We start from the raw sequence: 27844 nt of genomic DNA, 5'->3' as shown, positions 1-27844 counted from the left end.
ACACCCAGTTTCCACTGTTAACATTATACATTGATATTTATATGTTACATGCGTTATAATGAATGAATCAGTATTAGCTAAAGTCAGCTCTTTATTCACGTGTCCTTAGTGTTGACTACCTGGTGTCCTTTTTCTGTTCCGGGATCCTATTCTGGGCACCACGTTACGTTCAGTCGTCATGTCTCTATAGGTTCCTCTCTGACTGTGACAGTTTCTCCGATTTTCCTTATTTTTGATGACCGTGGCAATCTGGAAGAGTCCTGGTCACGTATATCGTAGCATGCCGCACTGTTGGAGTTTTTCTGAGGTTTTGCTCATGACTAGAATGTGGTTATGGGTTTGGGGGAAGAAAAGTGCCATTTTCATAGTATCAGGTCCAGGGTACATACTGTCAGCCTTAGTTTACAGCTCACGTTGTTCCAGCTCTGGCCGCTGGCAGCTCTTTCAGTTGGCTGTGTTCTTCTCGCAGACCCTCGTCAGTGTGGGTTTGTGTGAGGTCTTTGTTTATTTCACAAACCCCTCCTTGCTTTCTGGCACTACAGGATGATTGAAGCTCATACTGTTCATTTTCCATTTCTGTCCTAGCATCGGCCATTTCTCTAAGGAGCCCTGGTTCCTTTTATGAGAAAGAACCTAAAGCAACCATACCTCAATAAAAATTAATTTTAAAAAAAGGAAAGAACGAAAGGAAGGAAGGAAGGAAAGGGAAGGGAAGGGAAGGAGGGAAGGGAAGGAGGGAAGGGAAGAAGGGAAGGGAAGGAGGGAAGGGAAGGAGGGAAGGGAAGGAGGGAAGGGGGAAGGGAAGGAGGGAAGGGGAGAAGGGAAGGGAAGAAGGGAAGGGAAGAAAGGAAGGGAAGGAGGGAAGGGAAGGAGGGAAGGGAAGAAGGGAAGGGAAGAAAGGAAGGGAAGGAGGGAAGGGAAGGAGGGAAGGGAAGAAGGGAAGGGGGAAGGGAAGGAGGGAAGGGGAGAAGGGAAGGGAAGGGGAGGGGAGGGGAGGAGGGAAGGGGAGGGGAGGAGGGAAGGGGAGGGGAGGGGAGGGGAGGGAAGAACCACACAGGTTAGAAAAGACCACAGAGGGAGAGTACCATTTTCAGCACAGCACATCAAGGGTGCGTACTGTCAACATGACTTAAAACCGTGGGTCGTAACTTTGAGGCTCCTCCGCTGTAAAGTTTCTTCCATACTGTTGTCTCTAGAATGAAATGACTATGCAGCCCATACCCAAGGAGTGGGGAGTTAGCTCTACCTCCTTGGGTGGAAGGAGGGTTACCTACATTCATTATTTGGAATTCTTCTTGCATGGGAAGTTTGTGTATTCCCCATTGGCTTATTTCTTCAAGCATTTGTGTATATACTTCAATCGTATTGGTGTTCGGTGTTTATTTTCTGCTTTAGTTTGTCATCTAATTTTGCTGCTTAAACTGTTCCAGCTTTGGCCATTTGGTAGGCTCCCGTGGGCCTGTTTGTGTGCCCCCGTCAGTGTGTGTCTTTTGGTGTGTGTTTTTGAGTGCTTCCTTACTTTCTGGCTCTAAAGCTACCCCGGGATCATCTTCTATATTTTCTGCCCCAGCCCTGGAGTCAACTGCTTCTCTGAGTACCTCTGGTTCTCTTTATTAGAGCCCAGTGTTAGGAACCGAGATCTGGGGCCAGGTGGGCTCATTGCTGCTGGAGTGTCACCGCTTCGAGGCCCCCTCAGCTGACAGAGCAAGGGAATAGGTGTGTGTACTGACCAACGTGTGTATGCACACATACCGATGTGTCTAACCGTCTCTATATCAAGCTAAACATGAGTTCATACTGATGTCTCCGACACTCATCCGTAACCACATGGGTCGTGCTAGCCTTCTCTGTTGCCTATCTGTAAGTTCTCACTCCAGTGGTGAGAAACCTGGCTCCCAGAAGCCACTGTCCAGAGTGGATCTGTTCTCATTAGATCGCTCCTGTCCAGGGCCTGGAGCACTTGAGTTGCTTTCTTCCTGCAAAGTCTTTGTTCTTCCTCTCCGCAGTGGTCAGCGCTCCCCATGCTTTAGACTTAGCTCAGGGAAGCCTCAGCAGGTCCCAGATCAGGTCAGAGTCTCTGCAACACGCCTCAGGGTACCATCTGCTTCCCTTACAGCCCTTACCAGCATCGAATTTAAGTAGCTCATCTTGGAGTTGGTTGTGTTACTGCTTTTTCTTTTCCGGAACGTTGGCTTCGTAGGCAAGGACCTTGTGTGAGTTGCTCAGGGGCTAGCACTGGACACACGTTAGGTATGTGACCAGTATTTAGTGAAAAGATACAAGAGGTATGGAAGAAATGTGAGGCGTGGTCTTCTGGGTCTTCTACCCGATGACACAGGAGAAGGGTTGAGAATATAACATTAGGGACGTTTCTGCTTCTCGAATTCTTAGCTCCTTTAAGTAATTAGCTTCTGCCCCTCAGAAGTTCATGCTCTGGAAATGGTTGTGTATGGAAATCAAAAAAAAAAAAAAAATCCAGGGCAATGTACAGTTACGTGAAGGACACTGTGTTGAGTGAATAGCCCTGAGCCAAGTAACAATTAGTTGAGGGAAATGGATGCTGAATCAGACGCAAGAGACAAAGCAGGCATGATGTTAATTTGCAGCCTTGTTTCACGGAAAATGTACGGGTGTGTTGGATCATATAAACGTAGCTAGCTTCTGTGTTGGAAAATACCAGATGTTTATGCACAATAATATTGGAAAAGACCCTGGGCTCAGGTCCTCACTCTGTGCTCTTTCCTTTCTGTCTTTAGCCCACTGGATCCTGCCCCATTTAGGGTGACTTTTGTTGTTTTGGGTTTGGGGTGTTTTTCTGCCACTGAAATTATTAGTTTGAAAAGGAGGATACCAAACGTAAACTTCTTTCTTGTAATGCTGCTTCTTGAAGTTGCCTGTGGCATTTTATGTTTCATAAGATCAAGGATTTTGTTCATTTCCCTTTGGAAAAAATAAAACAAGATTTCACCTACTGGCAGGTCTTAAAGGAAGCTAAAGGGCATTTGTTTAACTTTTTCTGTTTTACTCTAAGGGCATTCTGATGATCACATACGTGTGATCTTCCGAAGCGTCCCAGTCCTGGAACGCTGGCCGCTAGCCATCTCCCAGAGAGGGGCCAAAGCCATGCAGCTTAAAGCTGCAGGAAAAAACGTTGGCTAAAGAAACAGGAGCGGGTTGTTGGTAAGAGTCACCAGACCCAGGAGTGCACGGCAGTTCCCTGCCGCCCTGCTTTCCTGGAGAAGGTGCAGAAGAACCGGCACCACCTGCCCTGGGGGAGTTCAAAAGGCACGTGGCCCGGAGGAGCATGCAAATGTCCCACATGCATCTCGTGGTCCTTTTAGCCATTGGATCTGCCCGTGATTTGGGCTTGCGAGTCCGATCCACTTCACTGGGGGTCATGGCGGGAGGAGTAAGTGACAGAGTATGACTCTAGCGTGGAATAAATAGGAAGAGAATGCCTTTGGGGGCCGGAACTGGTCATAATATTGTCCTATCAATACGTGAACTGCTTCCTCTTCATCTTAACATCCAGTGCTTTACTCCTCAGTTTCAGACTGGAGCTCACACCGGGCACCGGAAGACGTGCCTGTGACGTAACTGCTATTTTGTGCTAAGCAAGTAACAGAGCTTCTAAATATGGAGACTATTTTAGTTATAGGAAAGTGCTTTTACTTTTAATAGGAACAGTCATTGTTACATTTCCCCCTCTCAGAAAAGGAGGAGGCTGCTTAGGAATCCTTAAAGAGCATAGGTGGAGAGAAAAGGGCACACAACAAAGGATGGATCCCAGGGGTGCTGAGCAGAAGTCCTGTAAATAGCTGTGCTATTTTCCTTTGAAATGCCGGCGCACCCTGTGCAGTGTAGTGGTCGTGTGCTGAGGGGCTGTGTGTCTAACCCTGGAATGAAGGATTCCACACTGAATCTCGGAGCCGTGCGTACACGTCAAGGGCATCTGGATCTTTCTGAAGTTGTAAACGACAGTCGTCCCTAGGTATCCACGGAATTGGTTCCAGGACCCGCTGTGGGTACCAAAATCCAAGTCCCATCGGATTTTGGTACCTGCCCGAGTCCCATCCCGGGCCCTCTGTATCCGCAGGTTCGGCATCTGCAGATCCAACAACCGCGGATAGTGTAAAGGATGTGGAACCCGCGGATGTGACGGGCTGCCTGTATTTAAATGACAGACTTTAAAAAATGTCGCATGCTTGGAAACGTAGTCCTGCCACATCACCTGCATTCAAATAGCCCTCGCATTTCCTTTAGCACCCGACCCTCTGAAAAAATAAAACATGGACAAATGTTCGCTCTGAGCTGCTCTCAGAAATTTGGAGCATGCTAAATAAAACCTACATGTTCTAGCATGAAACTGGCACAGAAGTGCGAAGGGTTCCTTCTTTGATTCGTCTCATTACCCGGAACCCTAGGCCATTCTGTAGTCTGTGGGGAAAATCCTACGTGTCTTTCACAGCCCTACTTAAGTGAAAAGCCAGGCGCCCAACACGTCTGGCCGTGTTCGCTTGTCCCGGTAGGAGCGCTCCCACAGTTCCGTGTGTTCTCCTCTGTAAGGGAATTTCTCTTTTCCTGTTTCCCCTTTCCTTCTGTTCTTTTCCTGTCTGTCCTCCTCTTGCCTGTGAGGTGCCCCTTCACAACACAGCATCCTGATTGCTTGCTACATACGGCTCAGGTCTCAGGTACCACATGGTGCTTACACACTTATCAAGAATGTTTTGGCACCTGCTGTATGCAGGCGCAACCTATGCATTCTCAAGAGGATACCCAGGTCTGGGACGAGGTCCGCTTACCGGCTTTTCAGATTTGAAAATTTAGTGCTCCAGGAAAAAGCAGTTTAGGAGCTAAAAAATCATAGGCATTTTAAGGAAATATCAAAAAAAGGACACAGCACTATTTTCAGTACCTTGTTAGATACAAGGCCGTTCTGTCACTGTAAGAAAAACATGTACTAGATTTAACTTGATTTCTCAGTATGTTTGGCATATTTGAGATATCAAATTAAAAAAATGGAAATTTTTCATTTTCTGCAGTGTGTGAGGGAACAGGGGTGGAGTGAGTTGAGGAGAGGGCCGTATTTTGGGGAAATTTTTAATAAAATTTCTGGCTTTTTTCCCACCTATGGCAAAGATCTAGGACACAAAAGCATTAAATGTTAATACTGATTCAAAATTAAATCTCCAAAACCTTGCTGAGAGAAATGAAAGGTCTAAATAACTGGAGAGAGAGAGACCATGTTCATGGATTCGAAGACTCCGTATTGCTACGTTGTCGGTTCTCAGTGAATTGATATATAGATTTGACGCAGTCCTGATCAAAATTTGTCAGAATTTACAGACTGACTCTGAAACTCGTATGGAAATAGTCAGAACAACTCTGCTGAAGAAGAACAGAGATGGGGAACCCACACCACCTGGTCACGGCGGTTGTCATAAAACCACAGTACATCAAGACAGTGTGGTAGTAGCATTAGATCGCCAAGTGGACCAATGGGTCAGGGAGAACGTCCAGAAGGAAACTCACACGTAGGTGGCCACTGACTTTTGACAAGAGTACAAAGGCTGTTCTGTAGTTCTGCGACAATTAGATACAGTTGGAACAATTGGATATGCACACGCAAAAAAAGAAAAAGGAGAAGAATTTCAGTCCCTCACATCACATACACAAAATTAACTCAAAATAGATCATAATTAAATATAAGACCTAAATCCATGATAACTTGTAGAAAGGAGGAGAAAACTGCGGGTTAGGCAACACTATCTCAGCTATGACACCAACAGCATTCTTCATGAAGGACAAATGCATGCACTGGACTTCGTCAACATTAAAACTGTCTGTCCTTCCAAAGATGAGCCATCTCTCCCAAGAGGGAGGAGATAGAGATATACATAGAGCTGATTCACTTCGTTGTACAGCAGAAATCAACACAACATTGTAAAGTAACTATACCCCAATTAAGAAAAGAAAGAAAAGAAGAGATGAGCCACAGACAAGGAGAAATTATTTATGTCACATATCTAAGGAAAGGACTTGTATGCAGACTATATAAATACCTCTCAAAACACAATAGGAAAGAAATAAGCCATTTTAAAAGTAGGCAAAAGATTGGAACAAATACTTCACCAAAGAAGCAATGCCATATGGCTTATAAGCACATGAAAAGATACTCAACATAATCAGTCATTAGAAAAATGCAAATTAAAACCACAGTGACATACTACTAATACCTATTAGAATGACTAAAATGGAACACCAAACACACCAAGTCTCGTTGAGGATGTGGAATGATTGGAACTGCTGGCGGGATTGTAAAACGGCGCAACCACTTTGGAAAGTAATTTGGCATTTTCTTAAAAAGTTAAGTGTACACGTACCGTGTGATCTAGGCGTTCCACTCTTAGGTATTTATCCAAATATAATGAAGTCTGCAGAGACTCATACACTGATGTTCATAAGAGCTTCATCTGTAATATCCAGGGGCTTGAAAAAACCCAGAAGTCCATCAACAGGTAAATTTAAAAAAACAAAACAAAACTGTGGCACACCCATACATCCACACGGTAGAATACTGTGCAACAATGGGAAGGATTGAGCTGTTGATACACGTCGTAGCCTGGCTGAATCTCCATATCCTTATTCTAAGTGAAAAGCCCAATTTAAAAAAAAAAAACCAGTATATACCATATGCTTCCATTCATATAAAATTCTGTGGAGATCAGCGGTTGCCTGGGGTTAGGGGATGTGGAGAGCGTAAAGAGGGATGGCTTTAAAAAACAGCACGAGGGGGCTTCCCTGGTGGCGCAGTGGTTGAGAGTCCGCCTGCCGATGCAGGGGACACGGGTTCGTGCCCCGGTCCGGGAAGATCCCACATGCTGCAGAGCGGCTGGGCCCGTGAGCCATGGCCGCTGAGCCTGCGCGTCCGGAGCCTGTGCTCCACAACGGGAGAGGCCACAACAGTGAGAGGCCCGCGTACCACAAAAGAAAAACAGTACAAGGAAACTTGGGGGTGATGGATATGTTTATTATCTTCATTTTGGCCATGTGTTCATGGCCATTTACATAGGTCAAAGTGTATCAAATTTTACTCTTCAAAACATGCATTTTATCCTTTCAGGGGTCCCTAAGCCTGCCCACATGCTTGGGGATTTACTGGGACCCCTAGCACCCAGCATGTATTGTGCTTGTGGATAAGACGTGTCACCTGGACGCAGTAGGATCCGTAGGCACATCAGTGAGGGAAAGACGTGAGGAAGGTCTGGAGGAATCCGTGTGCCACTTCCTGTGTCCTCTGCCCCCCATGAGGGACCGCAGAGCACACCTTCCCTCCAGCAGCAAAGCTGTAACTATGGAGGTACAGTGGTTATGCCCACTGAAACCCATTTCAGGTTCAGGGTTTTGACTGGGGGCTGGTCACATAGGCACCTCTGCCCACCAGTATCTCAGATGCCCAAAAAGAAAACGTGTTCAGTGGCGCAGGCGGGCAAAACAACCTTATCAGCGTAGGAATGCTTCAAAAGCCAGATTCCCAGGTGCCAGCCAAGGGCCAGCTTATAAGCAGGCTTTTCTGAAAGTCATAGTCTCAGGACTGTTAATTCTTTCCTATAGTCAGTTATACCTCAGTAGCACTCTTTTGTTTTTTCAGTAGCACTTTATTTAAAAAAAATTAAGTTAGTATGAACTAGCACAAGGCAATGGTGATTAATTTACTGAAAAAGTGATAGACTATAAAAAAGTCACTTCAGGTTTGTGGAAGACCAATAGAGTGGGATCTTCGCTACCTGGATTGCTTCATGCTCTAGAATCTGCTCTTTGGAGTGAAGTGGGATATTAATAAATAAGTAAAGTTGGGATATTTGCTAAACGGGAGCTTCGAGTTATATTTTCATTAATACAGTAGCATAACTTTTAATTTGAATTGTACTTGAAAATCTTTGCCAAGAATATAATTTTTCTTCCTTTCATTAAATAATTCCTTGATTGATAATCTTTATTTTAATCACTGGTTAACGGACCATGACCCAGTTCTATAGCAAATAAAAAGTCAAGCATTGGTGTTGAAATTATAACGATCCCAACAACGGGTCCGCCTGGTGCAGCGGTGTGGCACACCCAGCTGGGAGAGTAGGCACTGCTGAAATCCAGCCTGTGCTCTGATGGCCAAGCCAGGGGCCCCGGCATGGGTGTGTCCACCTGAGAAAGGGGCAGCTCTTTCTAGTTTGCAGAAAGGCGCCACATGGGCTGACTTGGCCCCAGCACGTGTTCCAGAAGGAGGTGGTGGTGACAGTGATGGTTTTCCCCCAAAGTGCTACCTGCTAGAGGCCAGCTTTGTTATCAACATGTCTTTGTTTGTTTTTGCTTTTTTATTTTCTAATTTGTATTGGAGTATAGTTGCTTTACAGTGTTGTGTATCAACATGTCTTTCCCCTTAAAGAAATCCAGGAGATAACTTCCAGTTGAGGGCTGTCTTTAAGAGCGTGTACCTGGAGAGGACCAGAGATTCCAGCAGCCCGTGTGGGCCTTTCCTCTCTAATTTGGCCTGATCGCCTTTGAAAGGCAGGCGAATTTAGGGGACAATTTTCTTTCTGTCTGGAGGGTGCCTGGTGTCTGTTCTGTATCTGGATCCCGTTATGAATGTCCCCAGACAAGATCGCTCTGTGTCTGTAACAGTAAAACAGAAATCAGAGACAGGCAACCCCTGTGGCTCCTCTGAGAGGAATTGCTGCTGTTGCTGAGTAATAAGGTTGCCTAAGGGGCAGTCGGGAACTTGCACTTGCGGGGGGACCAAGCGTAGTTGAAGATCCAGCTTTGAGACAAATAGACCAGTATTTGATGGTCACAGCTTCCGATGAGCGATGTTCAGACATGGACCCACTTTATTTCTCAGCCCTGAGCCCCTGGCTGAGTCCGTGACAGCACAGGGCAGTGGCACCAGGCAGCCACACGGCAGGGAACCGGGGAACAGTCTGCCCGCAGGAGGGTTCTGGTTCCGCTCGGAAACCTTCACCGTTCGGAAATCTCCACTCGCCCCGTTTCTTCTGTGGCTCACAGGTTCCTTCCCCCAAGGAAGCTTCAACTGCATCTCTTTCCCCTTTTGTAGATGCGAACGACGCGCAAGGTCTCCGTGTGGCCAGTGGGCCTGGTTGGCGGGCGGCGCTATGAACGTCCGTTGGTGGAAAACGGGAAGGTCGTCGGCTGGTACACCGGCTGGAGAGCAGACAGGCCCTTTGCCATCGATATGGCAGGTGAGCGCGTAGATCGCGGGGTTTGTTCCCGCCGGGTTGTTCCCGCCCCCCCCCACCCCACCCCCGTGTGTAACTGTACCGAAGGCAGGACGCTTTGAAAGACCGCTTTGCTTAAACCCTACGTTGTGTTATGTTCAGCAGATGAATGTTGAAACCTTCAGAGCAGGCTGGTTGGGTGATTCAAGGGGTGATTGATTCGGGGAGTGATTAGGAAACACTCATGCCATTCCATTTGTCACCTGTCCACGCAGCCATCCCTTCATCCAGGTGCTGGGCTGGGCGGCGGGGAGATGGGCAGTGAGAGACAGACCTGGCCCCGGCCTCACAGGGGTCTACAGCCTGTACCTGTCCATGCCTCACTCTGCAAGTCCGACTGGTTGTAATATATCCCATGCGTACTGATAAATTTAACAGTGATATGGTATAGGCAAGCTAACCATTTTGATGCTTGTTGATTGAGACATTGAGTCCTTATTGATACATTTGAGAGTGAAAATATAAAACTGGATTACTGGTTTTTCAAACAGGTACTAATGTTGAGTATAACTGTCTTTCAAAGTTTTTACTCTCTGACCAACCAACTAAATTGAATAAAACCTACTGTAGACCACAAATTCTAAAATGCTGCTTTATCATAAAGTGACTCATTCTCTTGGGGTTATATAACATGATGCCTGTGATAACTGTGGAACGATGCAGTTTGAAACATGAGGCTTTGGAGGCAAAAGAGAAAAAAAATCGCTAAAATCACTGATGTCTGTAACCTAGAATATGAAGGCAGAGAAGCTTCAAAATTGATCTCATCCATCTCAGCACCGAAACAGAGCTCTGTCTGTCTGTCTGTCAGCCTGTGCTTGGCCGATCTTTTTGTGTGCTATTTCCCAGCTGTAGTCAGAATCACTGCTCAGAATTGTGATGGGATGGAGGCTGTGTTCTGACTGGCTTCATGAATTTTATTCTGAAAATACTATAAATTTGAGGGAGCGAGGTTATGACGAGCGCTAGGAATAAAAGCTGCTGTGGAAAAGCGCTGGGGATGGCCGGCCTGCTGCCCTGCTTCGTGGGAGAAGACAAACTAGGGTATTTTAACTCAACGTTTAACAGCGTTTCCTGAGGGCCAGCTTTGTGGGATTGTGTGTCATGGTCTCTGACCCAAGGGTGGTCCAGACCTCTGACCCTTCCCTGACCCCTCCCCCTCCCAGGCCCCCTCCCTGCGTCCCGACCCCTCTGTCCCTCTTCCAACCCAAGCCTTATTCCTCGGTCCCCAGTTCTTGCAGCCGCAGAGCTGAGCTGGCATCTCAACCAAAGGATCTTCCTGAAGGCAGACAGACAGGCAGGTCAGCTGTATTTGGAAGGTGACGAGGGTTATCAAAAGGGGTGTCGCCTCAATCAAGTCTGAAACGATAAGGCCGACCATAACGTGTCTTGAAAATCAAGTTTTCTGCTGCTCAGAAGTGTTAAATTTGAGCAGAAATCTTGAGGAACATTAGGCAAAATCTTGTGCTTCTCTGGGACTTAGTTTCCTCATGTAGAATGAGGCAGTAGCGTGAATGACCACTGAGGTCCTTGCTAACGAGTTCTCCCTTTCCCTGGCTTCCTATCTTGGGAAGCTCAAAGAAGAGTCCAGGTCCCTGGATTCTAAGTGAGGGTGTGGCTGCTGACGCAGCCAGCTGGCAGATGTTTGGTCCTTCTGGTCCCCAGGAGTTCAGGTCTTCCACATGGGCTCTCTGCCCATCACCCTTCAAGCTAACTTCAAGGTGAGGGTGACATAGATACGTCTTCCTGGATTTTGCTGTAAGAACTTTATGTAGATGATCAAGTATCCAGTAAACCCATCGAGTATTTTGCATTGTTCCCCCCAGAATTTGGATCCAAATAGATATATCTAAAATTCAAGAAGGGCACATGGGTTTTGTGAATTAGGCCTGACTGGTGACAAGATATTTCACACTCTGTCACTGCCAGAATCTCTGGGAAACTTCTCCATGACGTGACTGGTGTTTGGATTTTTAAAAGCACTTTAATAGATTTTCAAAGCATAATATAAGACCTATTGTAAAATATGAATGATTTGCTTGTTTTTATTAATTATCCTTATTTTAAAATCGGAATAAAATTTCTGTCTCAAAGAAAACAACTTTTGAAACACTAAATTAGTTTCTTCACATGCGAATTTGCTTTGCAAATTAGTTTTCAGTGAATTATTGATATTTTTGGAAACCTTTAAGTGAGAGGGATTTGGTTGATGAGATAAAGCTCTGACTTTGAGCCGTTTGTTCTCATTCTAAAACTTGCAATTTTATAGCTTTGTTTAGATTCCATATGATTCATTTACTCTTAGTGGGAAGAGAGAACAGGGCTTTTGGATGTTCATGTACAAATGGTACTTCCCACCTCATTTTCAAGAGACACACACAGACACAATCTCTAGAGAGTAGAAAGCTGGAAGCCCGCTTCCCTGCTGTACCCAGGAAAGCCTGAGGATCACTGCTTTAAAAGTCGTTCTGATGGATGAGTGAGGGGACTGCGTTGGAGCCTGCGTCTCGCTTGGACTGCCACAAACTGATTAAAAACCATGAAACTGACAGCCTCATGGGGACCTAGCTCTGCCCTCCAGTGGGCAAGCACCAGCCTGGAGGCCCACACGGAATGTGCAGCCAACCATGTGAGAATGCTTCCCCGCCCTCCAGCAGGCCTGCATCCCTGCGAAAGGAACGGCCTCACAGCCAGCCAGGCCAGGGCCCAGGCCCGCTACCATCGCAGCCACAGTAGCCATCCCGGCCACAGCAGAAGGATGCATGCAGCCACAGAGGGGGCACCCCTAAAGCATGTAGCTCTGGAGATGAGAGGGGAAGGGGCTGCTGGGCTTCATAGGACATCTTCTGCATGAGGCCACGTCCCCAAGATTGGGAAATGTAACTGACCCACCTCACACATAGAGCAAACAAAATTGGGCAAAATGAGGAGACAGAGGAATATGTTCCAAATGAAGGAACAAGATAACCTCAGAAAAAGAACTAAACAAAGTGGAGATAAGCAATTTACCTGATAAAAAGTTCAAGGTGATAATTATAAACATGCTCACCAGACTTAGGAGAAGAATGAATGAACATGGTGAGAATTTCAACAATGAGCTAGAAAATATAAATAAGAATGAAACAGAATTTAAGAATACATAACTGAGATAAAAAATACACTAGGAGGAATCCAACAGTAGATTAGATGATATAGAGGAACAGGTCAGTGATCTGGAAGACAGAGTAGTGGAAATCAACCAAGCTGAATAGAGAAAAGGAAAAAGAATTTTAAAAATTAGGATAGGGCTTCCCTGGTGGTGCAGTGGTTGAGAGTCCGCCTGCCGATGCAGGGGACACGGGTTCGTGCCCCGGTCCGGGAGGATCCCACATACCGCGGAGCGGCTGGGCCCGTGAGCCATGGCCGCTGAGCCTGCGCGTCCAGAGCCTGTGCTCCGCAACGGGAGAGGCCACAACAGTGAGAGGCCCGCGTACCGCAAAAAACAAACAAACAAACAAACAAACAAAATTAGGATAGTTTAAGAGATCTCTGGAACAACATCAAGTGTACTAACATTTTCATTATAGGGGTCCCAGAAGGAGAAGAGAGAGAGAAAGGGGCAGATAACTTATTTGGACAAAAAGATAGCTGAAAACTTTCCTAACCTGGGGGAAGGAAACAGATATCCAAGTCCAGGAATCACAGAGAGTCCCAAAAGAGGTGAACCCAATGAGGTCCACACCAAGACACTTTATAATTAAAATGGCAATTATTAAAGAGAGAATCTTAAAAGCAGCAAAAGCAACTAGTTACATGCAAGGGAATAAGACAATCAGCTGTCTTTTTAGAAGAAACTTTGATGGCCAATAGGGAGTAGCAGTACATATGCAAAGTGATGAAAGGAAAAAACCTCCAACCAGGAATACTCTACCTGGCAAGGTTATCATTCAGATTTGAAAAGATGGAGTTTTAAAGGTAGGCAAAAGCTAAAGGAGTTCAGCACTACTAACTAGATTTACAAGATATGTTAAAGGGACTTCTTTAAACAGAAAAGAAAAGACCACAGCTAGAAATATGAAAATTATGGAAGGAAAAATCTCCCTGGTAAAAGCAAACATGGTAAATGTAGTAGGTCAGCCACTTATAAAGCTAGTAGGAAGGTTAAAAGACGAAAGTATAGAATCATCTGTATCCACCAAAGTAGTTAAGAAATACACAAACAAAATATGTGAAATAATTACACTAAATGTAAATGGACTACATGCTCCAATCAAAGGACAGAGAGGAGCCAAATGGGTAAAAAACAAGACCCATATATATGCTACCTACAAGAAATTCACTTCAGATCTAGAGACACATGAAGACTGAATGTGAGGGGACGGAAAAGGTATTTCATGTAAATGGAAATGAAAAGCAGGGATAGCAATGCTTACATCAGATGGAAGACTTTAAAACAAAGAAGTAACAAGAGACAAAGAAGAATATTATAGATATAGGGATATAGATAAAGGGATCAATCCAACAAGAATATTATAGATATAGGGATATAGATAAAGGGATCAATCCAACAAGAATTGATGAATCCAACAACAATTGTAAATATATATGCACCCATTATAAGTACCTAAATACATGAAGCAGATATTAATAAACATGAAGGGAGAAAAATGAAAGTAATGTTAGTAGAAACTTTAATGCCCTATTTACATCCGTGGGCAGATCATCTAGACAGAAAATCAATAATGAAAAATGGCTTTAAATGACACATTAAAGCAGATAGAATTAATAGATATATGGAGAACATTTCATTCAAGAACAGCAAAATACACATTTTTTTCAAGTGCACATGGAACATTCTCCAGGATAGATAACATGATAGCTACAAAACAAGTCTCAATAAATGTAATAAAATTGAAATCATATCAAGCGTCTTTTCTGACCACACACTATGAGACTAGAAATCAAGTACAGGAAAAAAATGCAAGAAACACAAACATGTGGAAACTAACCAACATGCTACTAAGCAACCAATGGGTCTTGAAGAAATCACAGAGGAAATCAAAAAATACCTGGAGACAAATGAAAATGGAAACATAAAGTACCAAAATCTATGGGACATAACAAAAGCAGTTCTAAGAGGGAAGATTATAGGGATACAGGCCACCTCAGGAAACAAGAAAAATCCCACATAAACAATCTAACATTTCACCTAAAGGAACTAGAAAAAGAACAAACAAAACCAAAAGTTAGTTGAAGAAATCATAAAGATCAGGGTAGAAATAAATGAAAAAGAGACTAGGAAAAAAATATAGAGAAGATCAATGAAACTAAGAATGGTATTTTGAAAAGATAAAAAAATTGATAAAGCTTTAGCCAGACTCATCAAGAAAAAAAGAGGCGGCCCAAATAAATAAAATCATAACTGAAAAAGGAGACCTTACAATGAGCACCACAGAAATACAAAGGGTTATAAAACATTACTACAAAAAATTATATGCCAATAAAATGGACAACCTAGAAGAAACGGATAAATTCCTAAAAATGTACAATCTCTCAAGACTGAATCAGGAAGAAATAGAAAATATAGTGGACAAATTCCTACTAATAAACTTGAATCAGTAAGTTAAAAACTCCCAACAAGCAAAAGTCCATGACCAAACAGCTTCATAGGTGAATTCTACCAAAAATTTAAAGAGGAGTTAATACCTATTCTTCTCACACTATTCCAAAATTATGAAGAGGAAGGAATGCTTCCAAACTTATTCTGTGAGACCAGCATCATTCTGATACCAGACAAAGACACCACCGACACAAGAAAGAGAGGAAGGAAGGAAGGAAAGAAGGGAGGGAGGGAGGGAGAGAGAGAGGAAGGAAGGGGAAAGAAATTTACAGGCCGATATTACTGGTGGACATAGATGCAGAAATATCAACAAAATATCAGCAAACTGAATTCAACAATATATTAAAATGATCACACTCCATGATCAAATGGGATTTTTCCCAGTGATGCAAGGATGGTTCAATAGCCACAAATCAATCAATGTGATACACCACATTAACAAACTGAAGAATAAAAATCACATCATCTCAATAGATGCAGAAAAAGCTTTTGACAAAATTCAACATTCACTTATGATAAAAACTCTCAACAAAGTTGGTAATGAGGAAGTGTACCTCAATATAATAAAGGCCACATACAACAAAAGCACAGCAATAATACTCAATGGTGAAAAGCTTAAAGCATTTCCTCTAAGATCAGGAGTAAGACAAGAATGGCCATACTCATCAACATAGTATTGGAAGTCCTAGCCACAGCAGTTAGACAAGAAAAAGAAATAAAGGGAATCCAAACTGGAAAGGGAGAAGTAAAACTGTCACTGTTTGCAGATGACATGATACTATATATAGAAAATCCTAAAGATGCCATCAAAAATGAAATCTTGCCTTTGTGACAACATGTATGGATATAGAGGTTATAAGTCTGAGTGAAATAAGTTAGAGATAGTCATACCATATGACCTCACTTATATGTGGAATCTAAACAAAACAGAACGAAATGAAAACATCCTAATAGATACAAGGAACATACAGGTAGTTGCCAGAAGGGAGGAGGTGGGAGGTGGGCAAAACAGGTGAAGGGGATTAAGAGGTTCTCTAGTTATAGAATGAATAAGCCATGGGGATATAATATACAGCATAAGGACTATTGTCAGTAATATTGTAATTACTTGGAGGACAGATGATTATTAGGTTTATCGTGGTGATCATTTCACAAGTTATGCAGATATCAAATCGTTTTGTAGTATGCCTGAAACTAACATAATACTATCCATCAACTATAGTTCAATAAAAAAAGAAAATATTTCTTAAACAAAAAGATAAATAAAATCATACATATTCCTTTAAAAAAAAGAAAAGAAATGTGAACTTAAAGAGCCCACGCATAGCATTTCCACAGCTGTCTTGCTCTGAGGGGTTGAACATACATTCAGCAGAAGCCCCTCGGGGTCTGTCCTGTTTGTACTTCTGTGAAGCCACAGCCTAGCCTCCACCAGAAGCTGATTTGCATATCAGGCATCGGAACTGGAATGTTTCATGTCGTTTGTGGAGCTTGACTCCGTGTCTGTCTTTCTTTTGCCACACTGAACACCACAGATGTGAATTTTGCTCTGAGATGAGAAAACCTGGTCCTGAAGTTTTCTTGTACGCACAGTGGTAGTGGCAGAAGTCATGATTATCCCTCTTGCGTGGGGACATAATTTTTAAAATTCTAATGATTCCTACTGAAGCAAGAACTAAGATACTCACCCACAGGATAGAAAGACCGCCTCGGAGGCAGCCCTGGCCCTGGCTGTGGCGTGCAGTTGGCTTCAGCAGTTGGTCAGTGGCCACCCCACTCTGGGACTGTCTACACTGGCCTGTGCCTCAGACTTTAATTCCAGCACCCCAGGCATCTGGCCACTGGCTAGTTCTCAGTGCCTGAAAGCAAGGCAGTGCGCACAAATTTTTTTTTTTTTTTTTTTTGCGGTACGCGGGCCTCTCACTGTTGTGGCCTCTCCCGTCACGGAGCACAGGCTCCGGACGCGCAGGCTCAGCGGCCATGGCTCACGTGCCCAGCCGCTCCGCGGCATGTGGGATCTTCCCAGACCAGGGCACGAACCCGTGTCCCCTGCTTCGGCAGGCAGACTCTCAACCACTGCGCCACCAGGGAAGCCCCACACAAAGTTTTTAGTTTTAGTTTTTAGGGAGCTGCTTTCAAGTGAAAGAGTCACTTTGGCTGCTTCCAGTGAGGTGTCAATAAGGACCATTGCTCAAAAGAACCAAGCTTAATCTTCTGCCTCACGTGGAGGTGTAGATTTGATACAATTCGGAACTTAAGGCTGAGATATTTATTTTGAGTTTTCAGCATTTGCATGCACCGTATTCTTAGCTCTGGGGGCGTGGCAGGCAGGGCACTGTGCTCCCTACGTGAAGGACATACCATTTCCAGTTGAGTCCCCAGCACACTGCAGGGACTTGATTCTGGTAAAAATCCAGCCGGGTGTGCTACAGTTCAGCTCTGGCCCTAACCACCCAGAGGTAGCCCAGACCCCACAAGTTAGAGGGTGTGGTCCCCTTCCTTCAGACACCAGCTCCGCTTCGGGTGTCCCCGGGCCATCTGCACTTCTGATGAACGGGCTATAAATTTGATGTTTTCCTCTCAGGTTTGATCATTTAATAGAGGGACTCACAGAACTCAGGATAGCCTTCAACTTGTTATTTTAAAAGATACAAATTAGCATCAGCTGGTGAAGCAACACACAGGGTGAGGTCTGGGAGAGAAGGAAGAGCTTCTGTGCCTTTTCCTCGTGGAATCAGGATGCGTCACCCTCCCAGCACATTCGTGTGTTCAGAACCCAGGAAGCTCCACCAGATTCTCGTGTTCAGAGTTTTTATGGGGGTTTCGTCCCGTAGGCGTGATTGAGCCACGTGCTTGGATTCAGTCCCTCCCCAGAGATTGGGATGGTGCAGGCCTCCAACCCTTTAACCACGCAGCTGGTCCTTCGGGTACCCAGCCCCATCCTGAAGCCATGGAGGGTCCACCTCGAGCCACCTCATTAGCATAGCAGAATCACCCCTGTCACTCAGGAAGTTTTAAGGGTTTTACAAGCTCCTTGCCAAGAACCTGGCACGAAAACCACACACAGTTTTTTATTACCAGGCTCAGTAAAGGATCACTTTGATGTCATAAAGAAGAGTGCCCCCATCTCCACATTACTAGCACTCTCACCCTCAAAAGCAAAGGGTGAGTTAAGGGGTGTCCTGGGGTCACTTTGTCATGGCTGATGAGACATGACTATACAGCGATAAAACTATTTCTCACGTGCAGCTTACAGAACGGAGCAAGGGTCTTGGTGTCCTGTGGTTGGCGTGTTGCAGCCCTGGGGATGGAGTGGCTCCCACGAGGGGTGGGGGGGAGGGGGGGAGGGATGCGCTCCCACGGGGAGGCCGGGGGTGGCCTCAGAGTGCGTCCTGGGAGCAGCCCCGGAGTGGGGCCGCAGGGGGAGGAGCCCCGGAAGGGGGCGGGGCCCAACAGGAAGGATTGGGGGGAGGGGTGACCACAGTCCCTGGAGAAGAGGTGGAGAGTCGTGAATTCGGCTGTCAGGCGTCTCGTGTCTCGGATGTGGACAAGCTGGTGAGAGGGGAGAGTGCCGGACGGCTGGGAGACTGTTCCCTGGAAGGGGGGACATGGGAGGACAAAGGCCCGACAGCAAGGGGAGTGAAAGTTCAGCAGGGTCGTCCGAGCAACGTCAGGTTTCCAACAGAGCAGAGAGGGTGGGCAGTTTGATCCGTGAGAGGCCGGAGGGGTGCCATTTTTGAGGCAAAAGAGGTACGTGTTGAAGGTCCCAAAGGAGAGGAAACAAGGAGGACTCGGGACTTTAGATGGACGCGTTCACCTGGGCAGATCCTCCCCTTCCTCCACCTGAGGGGCCAAGTTGGATGAGGAAACAAGACCCAGGAAGGTGAAGGACTGTGCGCTGGGGGCCGGACGTCTGCAGGGTCCACGGAGCAGAGGTGACAAGACACTGAGTTCCCCGGAGGCTGCTGGGCAGAGGGCCATCAGGGGTGCAGGGCCCGCTCCACCCAGCGCGCGCCCAGCAGAGGGAACGGGGCGACAGTGCATGACCGGCTCCCCACGAGGCACAAGATGAGGTGCAGGTGGATGCTTTGGGTTTACATCTAAGGGGCGCCTTCCACGCGGGCCAGGGCGGGGCAGCGGGGTGGGAGTGGAGGACCGCGAGCCCATGGCTCTAAAGAGAGGGAGCTGGGGTCGGGCTGTGAGGCCCGACTGGGGGGGGGGCGGTGGAGACCTCTGCCCTCATCTCTGTGGCCTTGGGGAGTCTGGAATGTTCTGAGTAGGGCCTGGACCGTGGCAGAGGGGGGCCTGGAGGTCGCTGGGATCCAGGGGCAGGATGCTGAGGCCGAGGTGAGGGAGCGGAAGGCCAAGGCAGCTCTTATGGGACAGCTGTCGGGGACTTAGAAATTGTAACGAGCCATTTCAGATTCTGCTCACAAGTCAGCAGAAATTTAGGTCTTTTTAACACTTGAGTGGTATGGGGACAGCAGATATAGTCCCTTTAAGTTGGGGTCGATTTAATTGGTGTGATCTGTTGTGTTACCTTTGAGTTGTAACTTAGGAGCAGAAGATATGGTCATCTTGGGTAATTAGAATATTCTGTTGACCAGAAGAGTAGTTGTTTTGAAATAGAAAACTGCATATTAGGGGGGAAAAAGGTCACATCCCTGGACTAAAGTTTGTGGGTGTGCTGTCCTGCAGGCCTGCAGATGCAGGGGAGACCCAGCCCTGCCTGGGCTTCCTGGGGCCACACTGCTCCCCACTGCCCCCCACCTCCCAGGTCCCTCTTTCAGCGGAGGCTTTGCCGGCACCCAGATGAAGATGGCCCCCTAGCCAGTCATTCACTCCTGGAAACTTCTGCTCTTCTGCCCCACAGTGCTTTCCGCACCGGGGGTACCTCTGTAACTGTGCCTCTTGACCACAGCCTCTGCAGGGGCAGAAGCCTCCGTGTCCCGGCCTCTGCTCCGTCCTCAGTTTGGGGTCCTGTGTGCCCTGCCCCAGCCTGCAGTGGGCGAGGAACTGCCCTGCACCAGGGTCTCTGCCCCACCGCCAGCTTAGCAGGCAGACCCTTTATTTTAAAAAGTGATTATAAGTGATGACTGTTCCCCTGATGAGGGCCGAGGAATGACAGGAGGGCCACTGAAGCTCTCTCGGGGGGCTTGGTGGAGGGAATCGTCGTGCAGGGCCTTCTTTCTCTTGGCACTTGTTGACAAGGACATTAGCCCGGGTTAATTTACTTGGTATAGATGATGCAATAATAAACGTTGGCCCAGCCCAGATCAGGTGATGATCAAAGCCAAATGAGCTTAGCCAAAACTGACAAAGTTCGACCTTGCTCTGTGAATATAAGCACGAAATATATAAGCAAGAAAATGGGGAGAGTGACCTTCTTGCCACTTGGGAGCCATTTGTAATTTGTGTGCGGTTTTTAGCGCGTCACTCAATGTTCTCAGTAGGGTGACTTGGTGGGTCCACGTGGTACCTTTCAGTGCAGGATCTGGAGACCGAGGCGGGACTCTGCCCCTAGGTCAGTGCAGTGTGGCTCTCCCTGCAGCGCCTGGTCCTGACAGCAGGCAGAACCACAGGAATGGTGGCGGAGGTTACGGCAGCCGGAAGCCTGGCGCCCTTTTCTTATCCATCCCCAGAGCGAGATGCGTATCCTGGAGACTTGCAGGCACTCGCTGACTGCGGCGGCTTGTTCAGCGCTGTCCACAGGCAGCATGACCGTGCCGGGTAGAGGTGGGCGTGCGGGGTAAGGGGCATCTGTGTGCCCGTAATCAGGGTCCTTTCCTGGGGTAGCTGCGAACGGGGCAGCCGTACTGGGGCTGGACGAGGGTGAGGGGTTGCAGGGGGGAGGGATGCCAGCGCCCCATCTCACTTCAAACAGAGCACATTGTAACTTCCTTCAAAATCTCAGCGGAATAAGACCTAGTTCCTGTAGGACTTTTGAAAACCACAAGGTTTCCCTGATGGCAGCGTAGTCGGCGGACTCGGTAATTACTGTTTACTGACGCTTCACCCGGCGGCAGGCGTCCTCAGGCGCTCTCGGTGCTTTGCTTATCGAACCCTCACTCCACGCGGCTCGCGTCATTATCCTTGTTTAAATATAAGGAAATGGAGGCCCAGACAGGCCGAGTAACTTTTCCGAGGCCGCTCAGTGATTAAACGGTAGAACCGGGGTTCAGACTCAGGTCCGGAGATGGCCCTGCCACCCGGCTTTGAATCCCATCCCACCCACTTACAGCCAAGGGACTAGACCCTCGATCTGAGCAGCTGTCCTCTGCCTCCTCAGGTCAGAGTCCGTGGGGTTCTTCACAGAATGAGACAGCACACACGGAGCACAGGCTACAACACTGTAGACACCCGCCGACCGGGATGTCTGGTGGCCAGGAAGCAGGATGCGCTTAGCGCCGTGGGTGTGGGACCGCTCCGCTCATGGTGGGGTCGCATCTGTGCGGGCGGGGCGCTGACTCTGACTCCGGAGCCCCCCTTGGGCACAGCAGGCTGTACTTCTTGGTTTCCTCACCTGTGGATTAGGGATCAGACCGGCTGCCCTGAGGGCTGTGGTGAGGCAGAAAGGAGAAGAGATACCTGCGAAGTTCCTGCTGTTCCGTGAAGGTTTGAATCTGCACTCGCGCGTCTGTTTCAGATCCGCCTGGAAGGTTAATACTGAAGACCATGCGGACTCCTTGCTCAGGGCTCTTCGTGAGCTTTTCTCCCCTGGCTGGTGGACCTGCCTTCGTTTTCATTCCGCGAATTGGCTCAGCGTGCAGGACGGCATGTGGAGATAAACACTGGCCCTAACTTTAGAGAAAATATCCCCCAGAGAGAGAAAAACAAGCCTAGAAAGATCATTTAAGAATTTAGGGGCTTCCCTGGTGGCGCTGTGGTTGAGAGTTCGCCTGCCGATGCAGGGGACACGGGTTCGTGCCCCAGTCCGGGAGGATCCCACATGCCATGGAGCGGCTGGGCCCGTGAGCCATGGCCGCTGAGCCTGCGCATCTGGAGCCTGTGCTCCGCAACGGGAGAGGCCACAACGGTGAGAGGCCCGCGTACCGCAAAAAAAAAAAAAAAAAAAAGAATTTAGAAACAGATATGTACTCATTTTTGTAATTCCCCAGCTGAAAAACTAAACAAACAAAAAGCAGTTGAGCTTTCAAAAGAAAATGCCATTTGTAGCATATATGATAGATTTGCAAGGTGTTGGGTGTGGCCTCTGTGTCCCCCCCCCCCCCCCCCCCCCCCCCCCCCCCCCGCTGCGAAGAGGGAGCGTTGTTCTCTGCGATGGCTCCAGGGGAAGGTTTACAAGATGATTCTCACGTTTTCTAATCAGGTCACAGCAGGGGCGCGGGAATGTCCTTTCTACCACTGTGACCTTCCTGAGAGCATCCGTAGATGTGATTTTCACATGGAATCTGTTAAAGAGGCAGTCTGTTGGTGGAAATGATGAGAATTAAGGACTGTTGCTCTGCCCTGCTAACCTGGGGCTGCTTCTGAGACTGGCTTCAGAGGGTAAAGTCAGCTAGGTTCTCCCTCCACCCCAGACCCTCTGCCCTCAGCCCACCTTATCTCAAATCCACCGAGCTTCGCCCTAAGCTGGTACCACCCCGCAGCCCGGAATACAGATCGTCTCTGTCTTCTCACGTTTGCCTGGCTAGCTTCTTGTCACCCCTCAAGACCCGTTCATGGCGCCAGCATCACTTTCTCTGGGAAGTTCTTCCTGATTTTCCCTCCAGTGTAGAGGTGCATCCCGCGTGCTCCCCCAGCCCTGCACTTAGGCGCTCCTCCTCAAGGTGGCGCTCGCGTGGGACTCCTGCTGCACCGCCCCCTCCGCCAGAGGAGGGGGCACGGGTCTCCCCCTGCCTCTCCAGACCTGGCACCGTCCCTGACGTTGTAGCTGGAATAATGTCTGCTGAATTCATGTTTACTCGTCTTCCTTTTCTAGTTTAAGGATTATCAAAATTCCAAGTTTTACAAGCTTCTTGTTCCTCTGAGACCACATTGCCCTTATCTCTTGTGATTTTTTTTTTAAGGGGAGGATAATTAGCTATATTCCAGACAGCTCCCTAAACAGGGTCTCCTTCAGTGGTTCTCAGCCTGGCTACACCTCAGAATGACCCAGGGAGCTTTGAAAAAATACCGAAACCTGGGCTCCATTGCTGATCCATTAAACCATCACCACTGGATGTAGGCCTGGTGTTGGGGAGTGTGTATATTTATTTTAAGTCTTGAGGGGATTATAAAGTGCAGCCAGAGACCAGAACGGCTGGTGTAGGTGGTCAGAAGCTGCATGTTCCCTCCTCTGGTTCATTCTAGTCCATTCTGTAGGCTGGATCCCTTCCATGCTAATCTCGGATGGCCTCCGCCTGCAGCAGCTTGAAGCAGGGTTTCGGTTCCCGGCCAGAGATTGAGGTCAGGCCGCGGCAGTGAGAGCACCAAATCCCAGCCACTAGACCAGTGGCCAGGGACAAGGCCCTGGCCCTACGGCTTTGCAGAAGAGAATTCCCACAAAGATGGAAACTAGTGAAACAGGTAAAGTGTTTATTAGGAGGAAAAAGAATACAGTACGTGTGGGTAGACACACGGGCGGACTCAGAGAGAGAGTCACACCCTCATGGCAGTTTGAATCACTTTTGTGGGGCATTTCTTCTGGGTTTCCTTTGGCCAATCATCTTGCTTTGCCTGGTTCTGAATCTGTATTTGGTTTCTCTCAGGGTCCTCCCATGTGTGCATGAGTATCTTTTAGCCAAGACGGATTCTAGCGAAGAGGCCTATGGGTAGGTTGACATCATTTACTGTGGGGTGGCACCGCCTCCCTTTTGACCTTCGAGGAGCCTTTCTGCACGTGTGTAGCTGGGCAGATCTCCTGACTTCAAGAATGAGGAATGTGTGGTCTTTTATCTCTTACCTGGGCAGGGCCCAGCCTCTCCTATTACTCTCCTGTTATCTTCATCGTGGAGTATCGGTCCACAGGGGACAAACTCCAGCTTCTCAGCCTGGGGCCCATCTATCTCCTGCCTCAGTGCCACCCCTTGAGTCGGTCTGGGGGTTTGAGCTAGGATAGCACCATGCTATGAAAGGTTTGAGAATGCTTAATAAAATGATTTCCATAGAAGACATTTCCGTTGGTCAAGCAAGTTTAGACGTGAGCACAGAGAGTAGTTTTTAAAATCATAACAACTGAGAAGCATCACTAACAATATAAAGACTGCCTGTATTTACTGGGAATGCAAGTTTAATCTATTTTTTTTTTTTTTTTTTTTTTGCCATACGCGGGCCTCTCACTGTTGTGGCCTCTCCCGTTGCGGAGCACAGGCTCTGGACGCGCAGGCCCAGCGGCCATGGCTCACAGGCCCAGCGGCTCTGCGGCATGTGGGATCTTCCTGGACCGGGGCACGAACCCGTGTCCCCTGCATCGGCAGGCGGACTCTCAACCACTGCGCCACCAGGGAAGCCCCTAATCTATTTTTTAATTGTGGTAAAATATACATAAAACTTACCATTTTAACCACGTTTAAGTATACAGAGGCATCAAGTACATGCACACTGTTGTGACGTGTTCACCACTGTCTATCTCTAGAACTTCTTCTCACAAACCAAAACTCTGTACCCATTTGTCGACTGAAAAAAAAAGCACACCCTAAAAGTTGAGAGTTATATTTTATTTGAGGACATGACTGAGGACCATAGCCCAGGAATTGGCCTCTCAGATGGCTCTGAGGGACTGTCCCAAAGAGGTAAGGGAGGAGCCAGGAGATATAGGCATTTTTGCTGGAAAACAAAAAAGTAGTCGAACATCAAAAGATTACTGCTAATCACAAAAAACACAATGCAAGTTAATGGATTTTGTGCTTTTCTATGTATGGGAAGATGCAAGAGTCTGGGCTCCCTGAAATTATTCCCTTTAATATTTATGCATCTTAACTATCTAGGGCCAGTATCCTGTCTTTCTCCACCCTGAATTTCGTCAGGGTATGTGTCAGGGCAACCGTAGTGGCTGATGGCTTCATGGCTGCAACATTTGTTGTTTACTGATTTGGCAGGTGACGTTTTTTTTTTTTTTGTCCACACACTAAACAGTAACTTCCCACTCACTCCTCCAAGTCCCTGGTAAGCACTGTTCTACCTTCTTATCACTGTGAATTGGACAATTCTATGTTCCTCATATAAGTGGACTTATACAATGTTTGTCCTTTGTTGAGCCGATAGAACTACCTTCCCCTCTACAGAGCCTTCGATGTTAGTATGCCTCAGTTCTTTGCCACCAACCTACTAGGAAATCATTCGTGCATATTTTTAGTATTCAGTTAATTAAACCCCCTGAATTTATCTTTTATTCTGTGGATCAAGTTTTCCATCCTTGTTCAGCATCCTGATTGTTTCCTCGGAAGATTTAGTTTTCTATGATGGTTTATTGTTTCCAGAGTAGAGATTTAAATGAATTGCTTATAGATTAAATAAAGAACACTTCTTAGAAATAAAGAATTTTTCCCCCCACAAAAACAATGGCTGCTAAAAGGCTTTTGAGAAGCCTTTGGATGGTAATAAAGACAAAACAAAACAAAACAACAGTTTACCCTGAAGCAATCATACAGCTTCAGGCAGTATTCTGGAGCAGATTAACAGACCTATTTAACGGCCAGGCCATGCTTTTTCATTCCTATTCTGTGCTAGAGGAAAATCACCCTAAAGTATAATTGGAAGTAAGTGTGGAAAGCTGTAGTTCTGTCTGCCCCTTAGGAAGCAGGAGATTAGGAAGGAATCATTATCATGGTCATTAAAGAGCACAGCCTGACATGTAAGCATTCACTCTTAGAACCATGAAAATCTGTAGCTGAACATTTGCATGAAACAGTGGCAATTTAGAAATGATAGTAAATAGATAAAGGACACATTCCTATTAGACAGCCCTTTTTTTTTGCTTTCTGTATCTGATTTAAGTCTAGTGAAAATGATTCTTGAAGCACTACTGTTAACATATTTGTTTTTTTCAGTTGAATTGTTAGCAGATGCTAAGACTGGAAGGAATAAGATTATGAAAAAATGTACTTAAGTATCATTTTCCATTTTTTAATAGAGATATGATTGACATATGACATTATATTATTGTCAGGTGTACAACATAATGATTTGTATTTATATATATTACAAAATGACCACCAGAATGAGTCTAGTTAACTTCCATCACCACACATAGCTACAAATTTATTTTCTTCTTGTGATGAGAACTTTTAAGATTAAGGTGGTACTCTCTTAGCAACTTTCAAATATATAATAGAGTATTATTAACTATAGTCATCATGCTGTACATTACCTCATCAGGGCTTATTTTGTAACTGGAAGTTTATACTTTTTTTTTTTTTTGGTACGTGGGCCTCTCACTGTCGTGGCCTCTCCCGTTGCGGAGCACAGGCTCCGGACGCGCAGGCTTAGTGGCCATGGATCATGGGCCCAGCTGCATGTGGGATCTTCCTGGACCGGGGCACGAACCCGTGTCCCCTGCATCGGCAGGCGGACTCTCAACCACTGCGCCACCAGGGAAGCCTGGAAGTTTATACCTTTTGACCACCTTTACCCATTTAGCCACCCTCCATCCCCAACTTCTGAACCACAAATGTGTTCTCTGTTTCTATGCGTTTGATTTTGGGTTTTTTGTTTCTTGGGTTTTTTTTAGAATTCACATATATAAGAATCCTGAGATTATATAGTATTTGTCTTTCCCAGACTTGTTACACTAAGCGTAATGCCCTCAATGTCCATCCATGTTGTCGCAAAGAGCAAGTTTCCTTCTTTGTAGGGGTTGAATGATATTCCATTATGTGTATATACATACACCACATCTTACATCTTAACTGTTGTAAATAGTGCTGCTGTGAACATTGGGCTGCATGAATCTTTGTGAATTAATGTTTGCATTTTATCGTGATAAACACCCAGAAGCGGAATTGCTAGATCATATGTTAGTTCTATTTTTAAATTTTTGAGGAACCTTCATACCATTTTCCATACTGGCTGCACCAATGTACATTCCCAGCAGCAGTGCACAAGGGTTCCCTTTTCTCCACATTCTCATCAATACTTGTTATTTCTTGTCTTTTTGATAATAGACATTGTAACAGGTGTGAGGTGGTATCTCATTGTGGTTTCAATTTGCATTTCCCTGATGATTAGTGATATTGAACACCTATTCATGTACCTGTTGGCCATCTGTATGTATTCTTGGGAAAAATATCTATTCAGATCCTCTGCTCGTTTTAAAAATCAGATTGCTTTTTGCTTTCAGTTCTTTATATATTTTGGATATTAACCCTTTATAGGATATATGATTTGCCTTTTCATTTTGCTGATGGTTTCTTTTGCTGTGCAGAAGTTTATTAGTTTGATGTAGTCCCACTTGTTTATTTTTTCTTTTGTTGCCTTTGCTTTTGGTGTCAGATCTAAAATATCATTGCCAAGACTGATGTCAAGGAGCTTACCACCTATGTTTATGATCACTAGGAGTTTTATGGTTTCAGGCCTTATGTTCGAATCTTTAATCAATTTTGAGTTAATTTTTGTGTATGATGTAAGAGAATGTCCAGTTTCATTCTTTTGCCTGTGGCTGTCCATTTTGCTGGCACAATTTATTGAAGAGACTGTCCTCTTCTCATTGTATATTCTTGGCTCCTTTGTCGTAAATTAATTGACCATATATGTGTGGATTTATTTCGGCGCTCTCTGATCTTTTTCATTGATCTGTGTGTCTGTTTTTATGCCAATACCATACTGTTTTGATTACTATATCTTTGTAATATAGTTTGAAATCAGGGAGTGTAATGCCTCCTGCTTTGTTCTTCTTTCTCAAGATTGTTTTGGCTGTTTAGGGTCATGTGGTTTTATACAAATTTTAGGATTGTTGTTCTGTTCCTGAGAAAAATGACTTCGTAATTTTGATAGGGATTGTATTGACTCTATGGATTGC

At 46.1% G+C, this 27844-nt stretch overlaps 1 protein-coding gene across 1 annotated transcript in view; it reads left to right on the top strand.

Moving 5' to 3' along the window:
- The window catches only part of B3GAT2 (beta-1,3-glucuronyltransferase 2), a 79062-nt gene that overhangs the window by 32151 nt on the left and 19067 nt on the right, over positions 1–27844 (top strand). The window contains exon 2 of the mRNA XM_033867405.2: positions 9107–9251. Coding sequence (XP_033723296.1) covers positions 9107–9251 — 145 coding nt within the window. The remainder of the gene's footprint in view (positions 1–9106; positions 9252–27844) is intronic.

The sequence above is a fragment of the Tursiops truncatus genome, chromosome 12, assembly GCF_011762595.2.
Source record: "Tursiops truncatus isolate mTurTru1 chromosome 12, mTurTru1.mat.Y, whole genome shotgun sequence".
Classification (NCBI taxonomy): domain Eukaryota; kingdom Metazoa; phylum Chordata; class Mammalia; order Artiodactyla; family Delphinidae; genus Tursiops; species Tursiops truncatus.
The sequence above is the reverse complement of the archived record's forward strand: the minus strand, read 5'-3'. Positions and strand labels throughout refer to the sequence as shown.